The sequence below is a fragment of the Halictus rubicundus genome, chromosome 11, assembly GCF_050948215.1.
Source record: "Halictus rubicundus isolate RS-2024b chromosome 11, iyHalRubi1_principal, whole genome shotgun sequence".
In the NCBI taxonomy this organism is placed as follows: Eukaryota; Metazoa; Arthropoda; class Insecta; order Hymenoptera; family Halictidae; genus Halictus; species Halictus rubicundus.
Window position 1 is genome coordinate 1,670,193 of NC_135159.1, and position 14,096 is coordinate 1,684,288.

The 14,096-nt window shown below is 42.3% G+C and overlaps 2 protein-coding genes across 3 annotated transcripts; one reads left to right on the forward strand and one right to left on the reverse strand.

Moving 5' to 3' along the window:
- Nucleotides 1-7,736: 7,736 nt before the first annotated feature.
- Nucleotides 7,737-11,854, reverse strand: LOC143359273 (ATP-binding cassette sub-family F member 3). 2 transcript variants are annotated; one of them, XM_076797118.1, is made up of 9 exons: nt 11,710-11,854; nt 11,525-11,625; nt 10,973-11,159; nt 10,556-10,890; nt 9,971-10,469; nt 9,639-9,862; nt 9,190-9,551; nt 8,885-9,105; nt 7,737-8,596 (listed from the first exon to the last, which is right to left on the reverse strand). In XM_076797118.1, exons 2-9 carry the CDS (start codon nt 11,590-11,592, stop codon nt 8,450-8,452), a joined length of 2,043 nt encoding a protein of 680 aa, XP_076653233.1. In that variant the 5' UTR covers nt 11,593-11,625; nt 11,710-11,854; the 3' UTR covers nt 7,737-8,449. The 2 variants fall into 2 exon arrangements, with proteins under 2 accessions (XP_076653233.1, XP_076653232.1); XM_076797117.1 differs by having other exon boundaries at nt 7,738-8,596; nt 11,520-11,625; nt 11,710-11,840.
- Nucleotides 11,855-12,009: 155 nt separating this feature from the next.
- On the forward strand, nt 12,010-14,082 carry LOC143359294 (uncharacterized). Its single transcript, XM_076797181.1, has 3 exons — nt 12,010-12,165; nt 12,293-12,584; nt 12,729-14,082. Exons 2-3 carry the CDS (start codon nt 12,477-12,479, stop codon nt 13,254-13,256), a joined length of 636 nt encoding a protein of 211 aa, XP_076653296.1. The 5' UTR covers nt 12,010-12,165; nt 12,293-12,476; the 3' UTR covers nt 13,257-14,082.
- Nucleotides 14,083-14,096: the final 14 nt, after the last annotated feature.

The window sequence follows — 14,096 nt, forward strand, 5'->3', positions numbered from 1 at the left end:
GAAACATAACTGTCAGCTCGGAATCGATGATTTCACGCACCTGAGGGTCATCTTTCAGGTGCATCTGCGTTCCGAAAAGCAGCGTGAACGGCGATACCCCTGTGCTTCGATGGAGCGTGGCGTTGAGCAGCATTTGGGCCCTCTTGAGGTGCTTGTACCATTCGGTGACGTTTGGTGCGGATATTTTCGTTAGCAACGGGATTAGGGTTCGGTTCACTCGTTCCACCTGCCCGTTGCCTCGTGGTACGCCAGTGGTGATGAGGGAATGTTCGATTCCTTCATCGCTGCAGTAGTCCCTGAAGGCGAGAGGACGTGAAGGCCGTGCCTCTATCGGAGATTATCCTCCGGGGGTTCCCAAAGACCTCTGCCTGCTTACGCAGGCGGTCCATGACCTCTTCCGTGCTCGTGGTCTTCGTGGCGTACAGCCATACAAATTTAGTGAACGCGTCCACCACGACGAAGATGTGGCGATACTGTTTGCGCGTCGACGGAAGAGGACCGAGGTGGTCGACGTGGTACGTTTCGAGCGGCCGGTCTCCCTTCTCGATCGCGTGTAAGAACCCTTCTTGTCGTCCCTTTTTCCGTTCCGCGAGGATGCAGTCGATGCAATTATCGATTACCCTGTCGACTTTCGCTCGCATGGAAGGGAACCAGTAGTCGCGTTTGAGCAACGCCTCGGTTTTTACGGCCGAAAAATGCCCGTTTTCGTGTGCTTTCCGTGTGACCTGCGTTTGCATTTCCCGAGGCACGACGATACGTCACCGTCTACTTCTCGCATTAGCAGCCCCCGTCGTAGCACGTATCCGTCGACCCCTTGTTCCTTGATTCCCGTTATTATTTTTCGCAGGGCGTCGTCGCGCTCCTGCGCCCGGCGGACTCGCGCTGTAACGCTTTCCTCGCTCTCGATCGCAAGGCATGTTGACACGGGGTTACGACTGAGCGCGTCGACGTGTTGCATCGTGCTCCCTGGACGATGCTCGATCGAGTACTGGAATTCCTCCAGCAGCAGTGCCCAGGGCGCGACCCGAACGCAGAGATCTTTTTTTCGCATCGTCAGCGCGAATGCCCTACAATCCGTGACGACTTTGAACGGTATGCCGAGCAAGTAAACCCTGAACTTCCGGAGGGACCTCATAATCGCCAGGACTTCTAACTCGTAGCTCGGGTACCGTTGTTCCGCCGCCGTCGTCATACCGCTCGCGTAATATACCGGGTGAAACGCGCCGTCCTCGCTATCGCGTTGTAACAACATCGCTCCGTATCCGAGCATCGACGCGTCGGTGTGCAGCTCGGTTTCTCGCTCGCGCTGGTACAGTTGCAATACCGGTCCCTTGGTCAGAGCCTCCTTGAGGAGTGCGAGCGCGTTCCGTTCTTCCGCTTCGAATTGGAAGGGCACGTCTGCCTTCAGGAGGCGTGTCAAGGGTCGTGCTATCGTAGAGTAGTTCGGGATGAATTTCCGGAAGTACCCGGACAACCCGAGAAAGCTCTGTACCTGCTTAACCGTGGTCGGTGTTGGAAACCAAGCTACCGCTTTGGTTTTATTTTCCGAGGGGCGCACGGTGCCTCCCTCCACTATGTGCCCGAGATATTCTACGCGTGTCCTAAGGAACTCGCATTTGGCCCAGTTAATTCGTAGCCCGCATTCTGCCGCGCGCTTGAGAACCGCTATGAGCCGTCGTGTGCCGTTTTCGTGGTCCGTCGCGGGTATGACTAGGTCGTCTATGTACGTTAGTACCGTTTTTTTCGTGATCAGGTCCCTGAACGCAACGTTTATGAATCGCTGAAAGACCGCCGGCGAATTGCAGAGGCCGAACGGGACCTTCAGGAACTCGTATTGACCGTCGGGTACGATGAAAGACGTGTATTTCCGGCTCTCCTGTTCTACCGGTACGTGGAAAAACGCGTTCTGCAGGTCGATCGTACTATACACCGAGGCGCCTTGCAGCAAATCGAGCTGGTCCTCGATTAGCGGGAGGGGGTACCGATCTCGAACTATCTTCGCGTTCAGTTGCCGATAGTCTACGCACAGGCGGATGGAGTTGTCCTTCTTCTTGACCAGGACGACTGGGCTCCGAGAAGGCTCTCTCCCGCTGGTAAACCGGCTCGTTATCTTTTAAGATAATCCGCATTGTGACTCCGACCTCCCGAATCGCGTTAGGCTTATAGTCGCGTACGGCCGTTTCTATTTCGTCGCGTAACTCCGTATTATCGACGTGTGAGACGTCGACCGCGTCGCGTGAGGGTTCGTGCCGTATGTGCAGGATTTCGGGGATGCTGTCTACTGCTCGTGACCGCGTCGCCAACGTCATCACGCCGCTCTTCACCGTCCATTCCGCGGCGTCGATGAAGTCGAAACCGAGCAACACGCCGTATTCCAGGACCATGTTCTCCACGACGTGCAGCGTTGCCTCACGTATTTCCCCGTCGACGATTATTTTGGCTCCGAATTTCCCCAACGTGCCGCAGCGTTCCGCGCCTATCCCGCGTAGGTACAGTTCTTCGCGTGTTAACGTGGGTGCCCCGACTTCGCGGTATATATCCTCGCGGATCAGCGACACGTCGCTCCCGGTGTCGAGCACGGCGACCGCGGCGCATCCGTTGACGCGGACGTCCTTGCGGTATTTGCTCGCGGTGGACGCCGCGACGGCGAGGACGTCTCTCGCGGGCGTTTTCTTGAGACATTCGCGCGAGATGTGACCGTAGTCGTTGCAGTTGAAACACTTACGACCTTTGCTTTGGGCTGGACAGCTCGCTGCGGGATGTCCTCGACCGCCGCAGTTGATGCATCGCCTCGGCGTGGCGCTCGCTGCACTGGCGGGCCGGGGTGCTGGCGTTACAGTTGCCCTCTTGGGCGGCGCGTTCGTAGCCGTCGTCCGGATTGCGATCTTCCCGAATGCCTCCGATAGATCCGTCTTCGTCCGGAACCGCTGCAGCCGGGCCTGGTCTTGTAGGACGGGATCGGGTATCCCGTCTATGACGCAGTCGATCAGCTCCTCTTCCTCTATGGACACGCGGGTTGCCAGGATCACCTTCTGGTGGAGGTAATCGGCGAAGGACTCCCCTCGTTGCCATGTCCTTCCCTCGAAGAGTCGCCTTGCCTGCAGCCGGTTGGGCCTGGAGTAGAACATGGAGCCCATCTGCTCCAGCAGCGTGTCGATCGGCATCCCCATGTGTTCCGGTCTGGAGTGGAACCAGTCCAGTACCTTTCCCCGGAGCCTGGAGACTATCAGGATGCGGCACGTGTCGTCTCGCAACCCGTAGGTGTCGCGCAGCAGCCGGAGTTGCCTCGTCCACGTCTCGAAGGTGCCTTCCGTCGCGTCAAAGTAGCTGAGAAAATCCGCGATGGCCGTGATGCCCATGCGGAGGGGCTCCGTTACCGTGCCTGCTGTCGTGGGCTGCTGTTCGCTGCAGCCCTGCGTTTGCCGTAGAAATTCCAGCTCACGTCTGGCCAGCTCGGCTTCCCTGACAGCCATCTCCTTCTCCCTTTCCAACAGCCCGAGCCGAAGCTGCAGGAGTTGCATCTCGGTGGCTGGCGTATGCACGTCGGGCGTCGGCGTAGATTTGCTGTCTCCGGTGCCCGGCGGGTCGTACGGCCCGAAGACGTCGTCCTCTCCAATTCCGTGCCCCAGCAGCCTTGCCACTAGCTCGTTCTTCGTACCGCTCGTGGACAGCACGCGCCTCCTCAGAATCTCCTTCAGTTGCACCGTGGTGAGGCCTTGTAGCGTTCGGTCGTCCATCTCGTCTCGAACTGGCACACACTCGCGACTCTAATCCCGATACCGTTTCGCGATCTACTGCACTTTCCGACACTTATTCACCGGTCGCTGTTTATCCCGGACGAGCCCCCAATTGTAGGAACAGGATTTTTATAGATAAAAAGTATCTGCCCTTTATTTGTAGAAGTGTCGAAAATTACAATAATATCGCGAGAGAAGAACAATAAAACGTATCCGTATTCGTGGTCCTTAAACGTAAGCCGTAAATCGTAATCGTAATCGTTAATCCTTTATCGTAAGCCGTGAGTTGTAATCGTTCTAATCGTTAATCGCGTTCTCGTGGTACTATCGTTGATCGCGTTTTCGTGGTACTGTCGTTTATCGCGTTTCCGTGGTTCCGACCGTATCGTCGCGTTTTTCCAAAAGACGTCCGGCATTCGACGATCGGGCGCGCGACGCTTGTTTTTGATGCGAGGGCAACAACCCGGTCAGCTGATGGCCTTCACAGCTGATGCGATCACTCCCACAATATAAATCAACCACAAAATGATACTTAATATCTATATGCTTGCTTCTTTGATGGAATTCCGGATTTTTAATCAATTTTAACGCACTCATGTTATCTACATACAACGTACAATCAACAATATTCGTTTTACACTCGTTAAACAACTTTTTCAACCATACGATTTCTTTTTCCGCTGACGCTGCGCTTACATATTCGGCTTCAGTCGTTGATAACGATACGCATTGTTGTCGCTTACTTTGCCACACAATTGATGCATTCCCAAATTTACACACCAAACCAGATATTGATTTTCGGGTCCCCTTATCCCCTCAAAAATCAGCATCACTGTAAGCTTCGAAATCCCCATCTTTACTATAAAGTAATCCTACGTCTGCGGTGCCTTTAAAAAATCTTATTATCCGTTTCACGAGTAGCCAATGTGCAGTAGTTGGTTTATCTAAAACTCTCGATGCTATATTTTCTGCAAAACTTATATCCGGTCTAGTTATTGTTTGTAAAAACATTAAATTACCCACGGCTTCGCGATACGGTACATCACGGCAGTTGTCTTTAATGAAATCACTCGCATCCCAACCAACCTTTACTGGAGTTGATACATTATTCGCGTCTGTTAAATTAAATTTTTGAACAATATGTTCAATATATTTGCTCTGGCTGATGAAAATTGATCCGTTTCTCAGTCTGCAAATTTCTATTCCAAGGAAATTCGTTACATTTTTCGTGCATGTTATTTTTAAATCCTTAGCTAATTCAAAAAACAGTTTATCTATTAGGTGCTCGTGCGACGCTGCCAGAAGCCCATCATCAACATAAATCGCTAGAAACATTTTTCCATCGTTTTTATCATAAATATAAAGACACGAATCGGCTGAGCTTTTATTAAATCCGAATTTTATAATAAAATTGCTAAAATGTTTGGTCCAGCATCTCGGAGCTTGTTTTAGCCCATACAAACTTTTCAATAACTTGCAGACACTCGCTGTTCCATCATGAAACCCTTCAGGTTGTTTCATATATATGTCTTCGTTTAAATTTCCATACAAGAACGCGGTCTTTATGTCAAACTGACCCAAACTCAATCCATTACGCGCAGCGATACTTAACAGAAATCTCACGGTATCATATCGAACTACCAGGCTGAACGTTTCTTTATAATCGAGTCCTTGTATTTGCGAACATCCCTTTATTACTAATCGCGCTTTAAATCGTTCTGTATTATCAGGATTCGTTTTCTTCGTGTAAACCCAGCGACTATTAATAATTTTGCGATTTACCAGCTTTTCAACTAAAGTCCAAGTTTGATTTTCACGTAAGGCATCCACCTCTTCATTCATAGCATTCATCCAAAAATCTTTCTCATTACAGTTAATTGCTTCATTATAATCGCAAGGTAACTTTTCTGCACGAAAAGTAATCGGACAACCGTAAAATTCCGTTTGTTTGATCGTTCGTCTATCACGGAGCTGTCTTACGTTGCCATTCTCGATTGAAGATTGCAAAGGCTGCTGTACTTGATCGTTACTGATATTAGTTTCGACATCGACCGTTGTATTTTCAAAACTATCTGTATTCTCATGAGTAGTTAAATTTCCTCCGATTTCGTCGGGATTTTTAAAGGTATCTACATCAACGTTATTTGCCGTTAGTTTCTCTGGTTTGAATAGTACATCACGGCTCAAAACTACGTCTCGTAAACTCGGCATGTAGACACGGCTTTGCAATTTTCAATGTATCCCACTAAATACCCTTTTACAGCTTTTCTTGCGAGCTTTCTTCTTTTTTGAGGGGGTATATGGACAAAACATTCTGTCCCGAAAATTTTCAAATTTTCTATATTCGTCCCTTTGCCGTACCATAAACCATAGGGATTCTGACCTGGCTGTTTTGACGGTCCCGATCGGTTAATGACGTATGCAGCTGTGTTCATCGCTTCAGCCCATAGGGACAAAGCGAATGGAGGGGATTTTCCTGGTGAAAATGAGGTCAAATTCGAGTGTAATCGAACAAGTTTCACTGATACGTAATGTTACGATAAAAATTACAATCTCATTAAAGACAGTCCAAATGATGTTGTGTTTGGATTCATTTTGATCGGGATGAGATCTACAACTCATTCGTATTAACAGTATTGTCCTGATTAAAAACATAAAAGCATTAATTGCCAATAATGCTGGATTCTCCATCTGCTTACATTGTAGGCTGTTGGTCGGTCTTTAAAAAAAAATCTTTCTTCGTCGAATAAATTCATTACGTGTGGAATAGAAATAACATAATTATTTTTATTTGACGCGTAACAAATCATTTTTTTATCTTTTATTCGCTGTTTGAAATGTCTATTTCAATAAAAATTTGCCCATCTTTGCTCCTACAATTATATTATTTTATATTATATTAATTTATCTACGTGATTCTCTCTCAAACTCTATACTATTCGGAATAGTACGTTAAATAAACGCTACTCTGGTTTTCAACATATTTCTGTTCCCACAGATCGATTCTTGGAACAATTATCTATAAAAAAAGTGTAAGGAAATAATGCTTGTTCATGAAATATTTTTAAATTACAAATTGAGGTATTTCATATGAAATTTGAAGTAGAAATTGATTTTCCTAAAATTATGCTTTAACACTTTCTTACGAAAAATATTTCTACGAATTTTTTGTCCTTGATATCAGTTTTACTTTCAATATTTTAAATCTTAAAAAGCAACACTAAAAAAAAATATCTGTTTAATTAGAATACGTTCGACGAAGAATGTAACATTTGATAATCGATATGGTTCCGTGATGATTCACCTTCTCACCGACGAGAATTTCCTTCGTGGTCCTCTGCACCCACGAGATACCGTCGTTGGCCTTCTGTTTCTTACTCCAGGCAAAATCTATCCTAGAGGGCGGTAGACAACACCGTATTTTTCGAGCGACACATTCTCCCGTAAGGCTGGCAGTCTTTATATATATCTCGTCGGTGGCCCGGTTCTGTTCCAGGAAAGACGACACGGTTCTGTGCCATGCTAAAGCGGCGATGTCACGAAAGTGGGAACGCCGAAACCCCGGGCGTGAGCACTCTCCTATCCTCTCTGATGAAACTGAAGAATTGAAGAATTTCAATTATATTTACATATATCTATTATTGCGAGTTATGATCACTTATTAAGTAAGTAAATATAATCGAAATTATGCCGTGTTTAGACTCATTTTAATCAGAAAAATCTCGCAAATATGTTGATAAAAGTTCTGTAAAAAAAAAGAATCAAAAATAAAAAACTTTTCTATTTGCATTGACACTGTAATCATTACAATATAATGGATACGTAGACTTTTCAACTTGTGCCGGACGCCTCGACCCTCAGCAACCCTCAGTCCCTCTTTGTCATCTGTATGTTCTTCTCTATGTTCGATAAACTTCAAAAAACGTAGTGAAAAAGAAACAAAAATAAAATGTTAATTATATGAATCATAGTTTTACTGTATAGTTATACGACAAAACTTTTGTGTTTTACAAGAAGAAAAAAGTTTTTTTTTTCATTTTTTTCACAAATATCATTGTTGTTGTACAAGACTGCATTAAAATTTAACATCATAATAGTGTCTTAAAATATGTACATTTACATAAAAACTGTATGATACAATTATATGGTATTTCCGAGAGCAATGAAGAAATTGCAATAATAATACGCTAATCGATCGTGTCTATTTATCAATGTAAATTTCTAACGGTTTTTACAAGAAAAACAAAGAATGTTATATACTTTTATTTATAACAACGACCTTTTATTATTTACTAATGTACAATATTAAATATCAGAAATTTTTAGATGTAGTTATTGTATCTGGCAGTGAAACAATGTGATACTTTACTAATCCTACTTGTGAATCCAAACTCAGTCTATCTCATAGTATTTTATTGTTGACAATGAAATATATATATATACATATACACACGTATATGATATATGAAGTATACCTTCAACGAATGCAATTAATTTTCCTTAAAATAGGCAGTATAATATTTTCACAGTTGTCGATAAATATCTACATCGATGAACAACTTAGAGTATGCCCTGCTCCGGAATAAGAAGAAACATCTTTTAACGAACGTTCTTCCTTCCTTGTATTTATTTAAATCAATAAACATATTTGTATCGGTAACTTGACTCGGGACAATGAAAGAATGATAAAGCGATCAAAATCGAAACGATATTCAAATCTCGAGTTCTTTTTCGATGATCTTACGATACTCGTCGAAACCTCCTTCGATGCATCGTACAGAACCCTCTCCGCATACCCAGAGTTCAGTACATACCATGCGAATTAATCTTTCGTCGTGCGAGACTAGTATCACACCAGCCTGAAATTATTGCAATCTAATTAACACTTTTCTTTTTTAAAAATATGTCTTACATAGAATAGAGCTCTTTACTATCCGAGTATCCGGATACGATATTTCAAGTTGACCCTGAAAATGTACAGGATGTCTCAGTTAAATGAGTGGATCACCTAAATATGTATATTATCTGGCTGAGACAGCCTGTATTCGGGTATTCGCGTATATCGAACGAGTATCCGAATACTCGAATCCCAAATAATAATAAAAGCTCCAATGTAGAATAAAAACAAATTGAGGAGAAAATTTTACTTGACAGGTATTCAGAGCTTTGCCCAAAGCTTCGATCGACTCGATATCAAGATGATTCGTGGGTTCGTCCAGAACCAAGAAATTTGGCATGGCCGCGCACATTAATGCGAATGCAACTCTCGACTTTTGCCCGCCGGACAGAGAATTGATAGTTTGCAAAGCTAAATTACCACTAATGCCAAAACTTCCCAGCATTCTCCTATATTCCTCGACAGGCTTCCCTGTTACACAAAGCAACAAAGTAATATTTCTAATAACTAACAATAGCTAACAATAGCTGATTCGTTTCCGAAAGCGATTCATACCTGGGAAATGATTCTGCAGTAATTCGACTGGACAAACTCGCATATCGAGTTGATCAACGTGGTGTTGACTGAAGTATCCGAACTTTAAGTTTCGATGAACGTGCACCGTGCCTTTGGTCGGACTTAAAGAACCTGTTATTATTTTCAAAAGTGTCGTTTTACCTGCGCCATTCTCTCCTACAATGCAAATACGAGATTGCAAACTAGCTGTAAGATTTACGCCAGTGAATATCGTATTTTCGCTTCCTGCCACATAACTGAAAGATACTTCGTTGAGTTGTAATATCGGAGGACTTAGTGGTTCGACATCCGGGAATCGAAGTGTCACTTCCCCCTCTTTCTCCATTGGCTTCAATTCCGGTCTATTAATAGTAGAATAAGATTTTTACTTGAAAATTCTGCCGTCAATTCTTTCTAGACCATGTATCATCGAATAGCGTTCAACTTACAGTTTCTCCAGCATCTTTATCTTACTCTGTACGCTAGAAGCACGATTGGCATTATATCGAAACCGATCAATGAACTCCTGCACGTGTGCCCTTTTCGCTTGTTGAGCTTCGTATTCTCTTTGCTGATTTCTCTCGCGTTCTCCTTTGGTCTTCGAGAACTGTTCGTAATTGCCTCGATATGCTTCTATTTTCTGTCCGCGCAAGTATAGTATATCGGTGGGTACCTAACGCAAAATATATTTTTTATACTACTCCATTTGATTCTGTTCCGTCGTATTGTGTTGTGTTCTGTTCACAGTCAACAACAGCATTTGTTCAAGAAGTTAATATACCGTGTCCAAAAAGTTTCGGTCGTGTGAAACAACCAGTAATGTGGTCGGCCACGATTGCAAATACTTTTCCAACCAAAGAATCGCTTTGATATCAAGCATGTTCGTCGGCTCGTCGAGTAACAAAAGGTCTGGTCTGGAGAACAACGCTCTCGCGAGAGCAAGTCTCATCCTCCAGCCACCGGAGAAAGATTTAGTTGGCCACGATTGTCTTTCAACAGAAAATCCAAGACCCGATAAAATAGCGCTCGCTCGAGCGGGAGCTTTGTCTACTTCGGCCATTTGCATTGCTTCGTATACTCTAGCTAATTCCTCGCCTAAAACGTCCCCCGTCTTTCCACCATCTCTCTCTATCGCTGCCTGCAACTCTGTTTCTTTGCTGAGCAATGTACTTCGTTCATGATCACATTGTAACACAGAGTTGAGCGCGGATGTATCGTCACCAGCAACTTCTTGTTCGACGTGTAACACTCGTATATGAGACGGTATTCTCAACTGTTTGCTACGAATCAAACGAGACAGCGATATTAAATCTAGTCGGCTCATTTTCTACAATAGAAATCATACTACAGTAGAGGAGTTTAATACCTAGATATCATTCTCAATAAAGTAGTTTTACCAAGACCATTTCTACCGATAAGACCGTAACGTCTACCAAACGCTAGGGTTAAATCTGCCCCTTGTAACAAGATTCTGTCTCCGTACGCTACATCGAAATTCTCTATCCTAATGTCCTGAGTTTTATTTACACCACCCTTGGTCTCCATGCGACTATCCTTTTTACTTGTCATCTGACTGGCACTCGCGGATTCTATACTTTGAATGACATTGTTAATACGTCCAGCTGACTCGTTGTTGACACGCTTTTCTTGTTTCTGTTGTAATTTTGCTTCTGCCTTCTCCAACTTCTTTGCATCTACTTTCTGATGAATAGACACAAACGCGATGACGTAAAAACATAATATTTCTTATTGTTCATTTAACGATCAATGACTAATGACTCACCATAGCGTCGTCTCGAGTGGTAACCCATATACTCTTAATTTGTTCCACCTGAGCTTCTAAAGTAGCAGCCATTGTACCCAAATGAACAGGTGCATTTAATACCTTGTTTACCCCATTCTTTCTCTTTTCGACGATTTCATCGTTTGAACCACCCTTTAATATTTCCAATAATTTCACGCATATTTGCCTGCGTATAAAAATTTCTGAATTCAACATTACATGGGCCAAAATCGTACGAAGATAGAGCAGAATTACGAAATAAATAGAACAAATACAATTGACCATTAATAATGACAAATTTAATACTGTCTGTGTGATTCAACTGGTCTGTGGATGTTCATGTAAATACAGATTTTTCCATACAAAAAGTGATCAAACCAAAATTTGATCAGACTCCAAATGCAATAAAAATTCGGTAAATTTTTACAGGTTTCTTTCGGTATTGAATTTAAAATAATTAGATTCGCTACAAATACATAAACATGCACAGTTTGGTTGTAATCATTGTAAACATAGAAAAGTGACAAATGTGAACACGTTTACAGACCTAACCTCATTCTCTGGTTTTTGCGCGACTTCGTGTAACACTTCTCCAATGGCCTCGTACACTTCATCGGCATCCTCGAAATCGTCTTTCGAACTGTCTAGGATACCTTTACGCGACGAAACATTACATATTTCAGTTGAACAACACGAACTAGATGTATAATTTACAGGTTAGGTTTTTCGTTACATACCTTCCACATATTGATACAAATCATCGTCTATCGTTGGAAATTGACTGCGAATGTATTCGCCACAGACTGCCATGCCAGTTAAACTAGTGATCGAATATATTGAAGGGAATCCGTTTGAAATACTTGAAAAAACGACCGCAGTTGACAGAATGGACGTCAAAGTTCTCTTGAACACTGTGAACACATGTTTACGCCATTTTGAAATATAGTACAACCGCAGTCGAGTCCGAACGGTACATTTGAATTTAAAGAAATTTTTAACTCGTACGACTCGTGTACGGTTTTGAACATTGTTCTTCTCTTTTTATTTTTTTAGGATCGTGCATCGACATCTTACGAAATTTCTGAAAGATGCACACATTTTCCTGTTCCGTGTTACATCCAAAAGCGAAGTAGCCATGTTGAAGCTGTCAAAAGTGATTCTTGCTGTTTGATTGTGTGTGCGGTATACGCTTTGTACGTATTCTGACAATCGGTGTCGATTACTGTTTAGTTTTTCTATTTTTCAATAGTTCAAGTACAAAAAATCTACATAATTGCCAATGTTAATGCAATTTAACAACTAATTTCGAATTTTTAACAGGCGTTTAATGCTCCTAGAGAAATGGTGAAGGGTGCCGAAAGCGCTACTAATTTTCACGACGAAATTCTTAATTATCTATTAACGCCTGTCCAATAATATTTCTGTAAGATCCAATTAATATATTTTCGATCATTTGAAAAAGCAAATTTCGGTTGGAAGCATTCTTGTATAGAAAATTCGAAAAATGGCGACCGACATCGAGGAATCTGACATTGATGATCACGAAAGACCTGCTCCACCGAAACGACAATGTACACGATTTATCAAAGTCAACGAGACAGTCTGGGAAGAGGTAATTACGCGGTGTGATCGAAGTAATTAATACAACAATTAATTAAATTACTATTGTTAATCCACGCGTATATCGTTTGCTTTTCTCGATCTCTTCTCTCAGTATTATTTTATGCGATACTAATTAGTCAAAATATGTTTACAGAATAAAAATTTAGATTCAAAGGAAGGCACGATACAAGACTCGGAAAACATTGAATACGACGAAGCAGAGCGATACACAAGAGAAAGATTAACGCAATGGCAGATGTGTCAGGTGGCCAAGGGATTCCTAGATAATACTATTAACAAAGTATTGGAGAATTATATTATGGGAGCACCCTCTTCTTATCCCCTAGAGGAATCCAGATTTCAAACGATCAGAGGGAACGACATGGAAGATACTGCGGTTTTAATGGCAATTCGTAGTCACGGTTTAGCTCGATCCATGGAGCTTGTATCTCAGTCTAATGGATTTTACAGTGGAAATTTTGGAAATTTTGGAAACTCTATCGCCGCTACATCTACAGATTCCATAAGGTTGAACAATTCAAGCGACATGGAAGAATACAACGACTGGGATTTGGACAAAGTTGATGACAATGACCAACAGGAAAACTTTTTAGAACGAGCTGTGGCAGAAGCTATTAAGAAAAAAGGACTTATCGCGCTTAGTAATAGTTTAAAATATTAAAATAGTAATAGTTGAGAAAAAGTATAACGCATATAATTTTTTATCTTTGCAAATCTATTTCGATTTGTCCAATCGATTTCCTAGATGATATTCATCAGAAGTTATTCAAATAATTCTAATCGTGGAATTGCAGTTTGCTAAGGAGAGAAAATTTCTGATGATTATCTATTTCTTTGGCTCTCGAATACAGATCAATTTAGCTACACACGTAGAGGTGCGACAACGCATATACGTTATAGTAAAGTATCTATTGAAGTGCTGGATTTCATTGATATGTAATAACGAATGAATGTAGTACAAAATTTTGTTGACTGAAATCTATGAAATCAAAAATTATAATTTTTGGTCATAGAGGAAAATGATGCTTATTTTATCTAGTTTACTAAGAGAAGTATTATAAATGCAATTATAAAGAAACTGCAGTCTTCAGTTGATGCTAACCACTGCAGATTCTCCAGTGAATAACTAAATGATACAAAAATTATATATTAGCGAGACGATTAGTTGTGTTTCTATGTATCGTTCGGTGGTCCTACTTCATTCCGAGCAGCATTCTATTGCTTTCGTCCATTCCTGAAGATGTATTGCTTACATCCTTCTGTAAATTGTAACTTATGTGTAATACATCAAACACATTTATCTTTTAGAATTAGCGACATGTAATGTATGTATATCTCTCTTTTAGAACGAAGGAGGAAGGTCGTATGTAAGAATACTATAGGATTATTTTTCCCTTTTGTATGCAACATCTTCGTAATATGTGTATCTCATATTTGTAAATAGATTGTTACGTATAAATCATATAAATAAATTTTCATTTATGTTACACACCAGTATGTA

Coding starts and splice junctions, on each gene's coding strand:
- LOC143359273 (XM_076797117.1), bottom strand. CDS start 11,782: ATGGCAGTCTGTGGCGAATACATTCGCAGTCAATTTCCAACGATAGAC. Junction 11,626..11,709: donor TTTGTATCAATATGTGGAAG/GTATGTAACGAA, acceptor CGTCGCGTAAAG/GTATCCTAGACAGTTCGAAA. Junction 10,891..10,972: donor CCACTCGAGACGACGCTATG/GTGAGTCATTAG, acceptor TCTATTCATCAG/AAAGTAGATGCAAAGAAGTT.
- LOC143359294 (XM_076797181.1), top strand. CDS start 12,477: ATGGCGACCGACATCGAGGAATCTGACATTGATGATCACGAAAGACCT. Junction 12,585..12,728: donor ACGAGACAGTCTGGGAAGAG/GTAATTACGCGG, acceptor ATATGTTTACAG/AATAAAAATTTAGATTCAAA.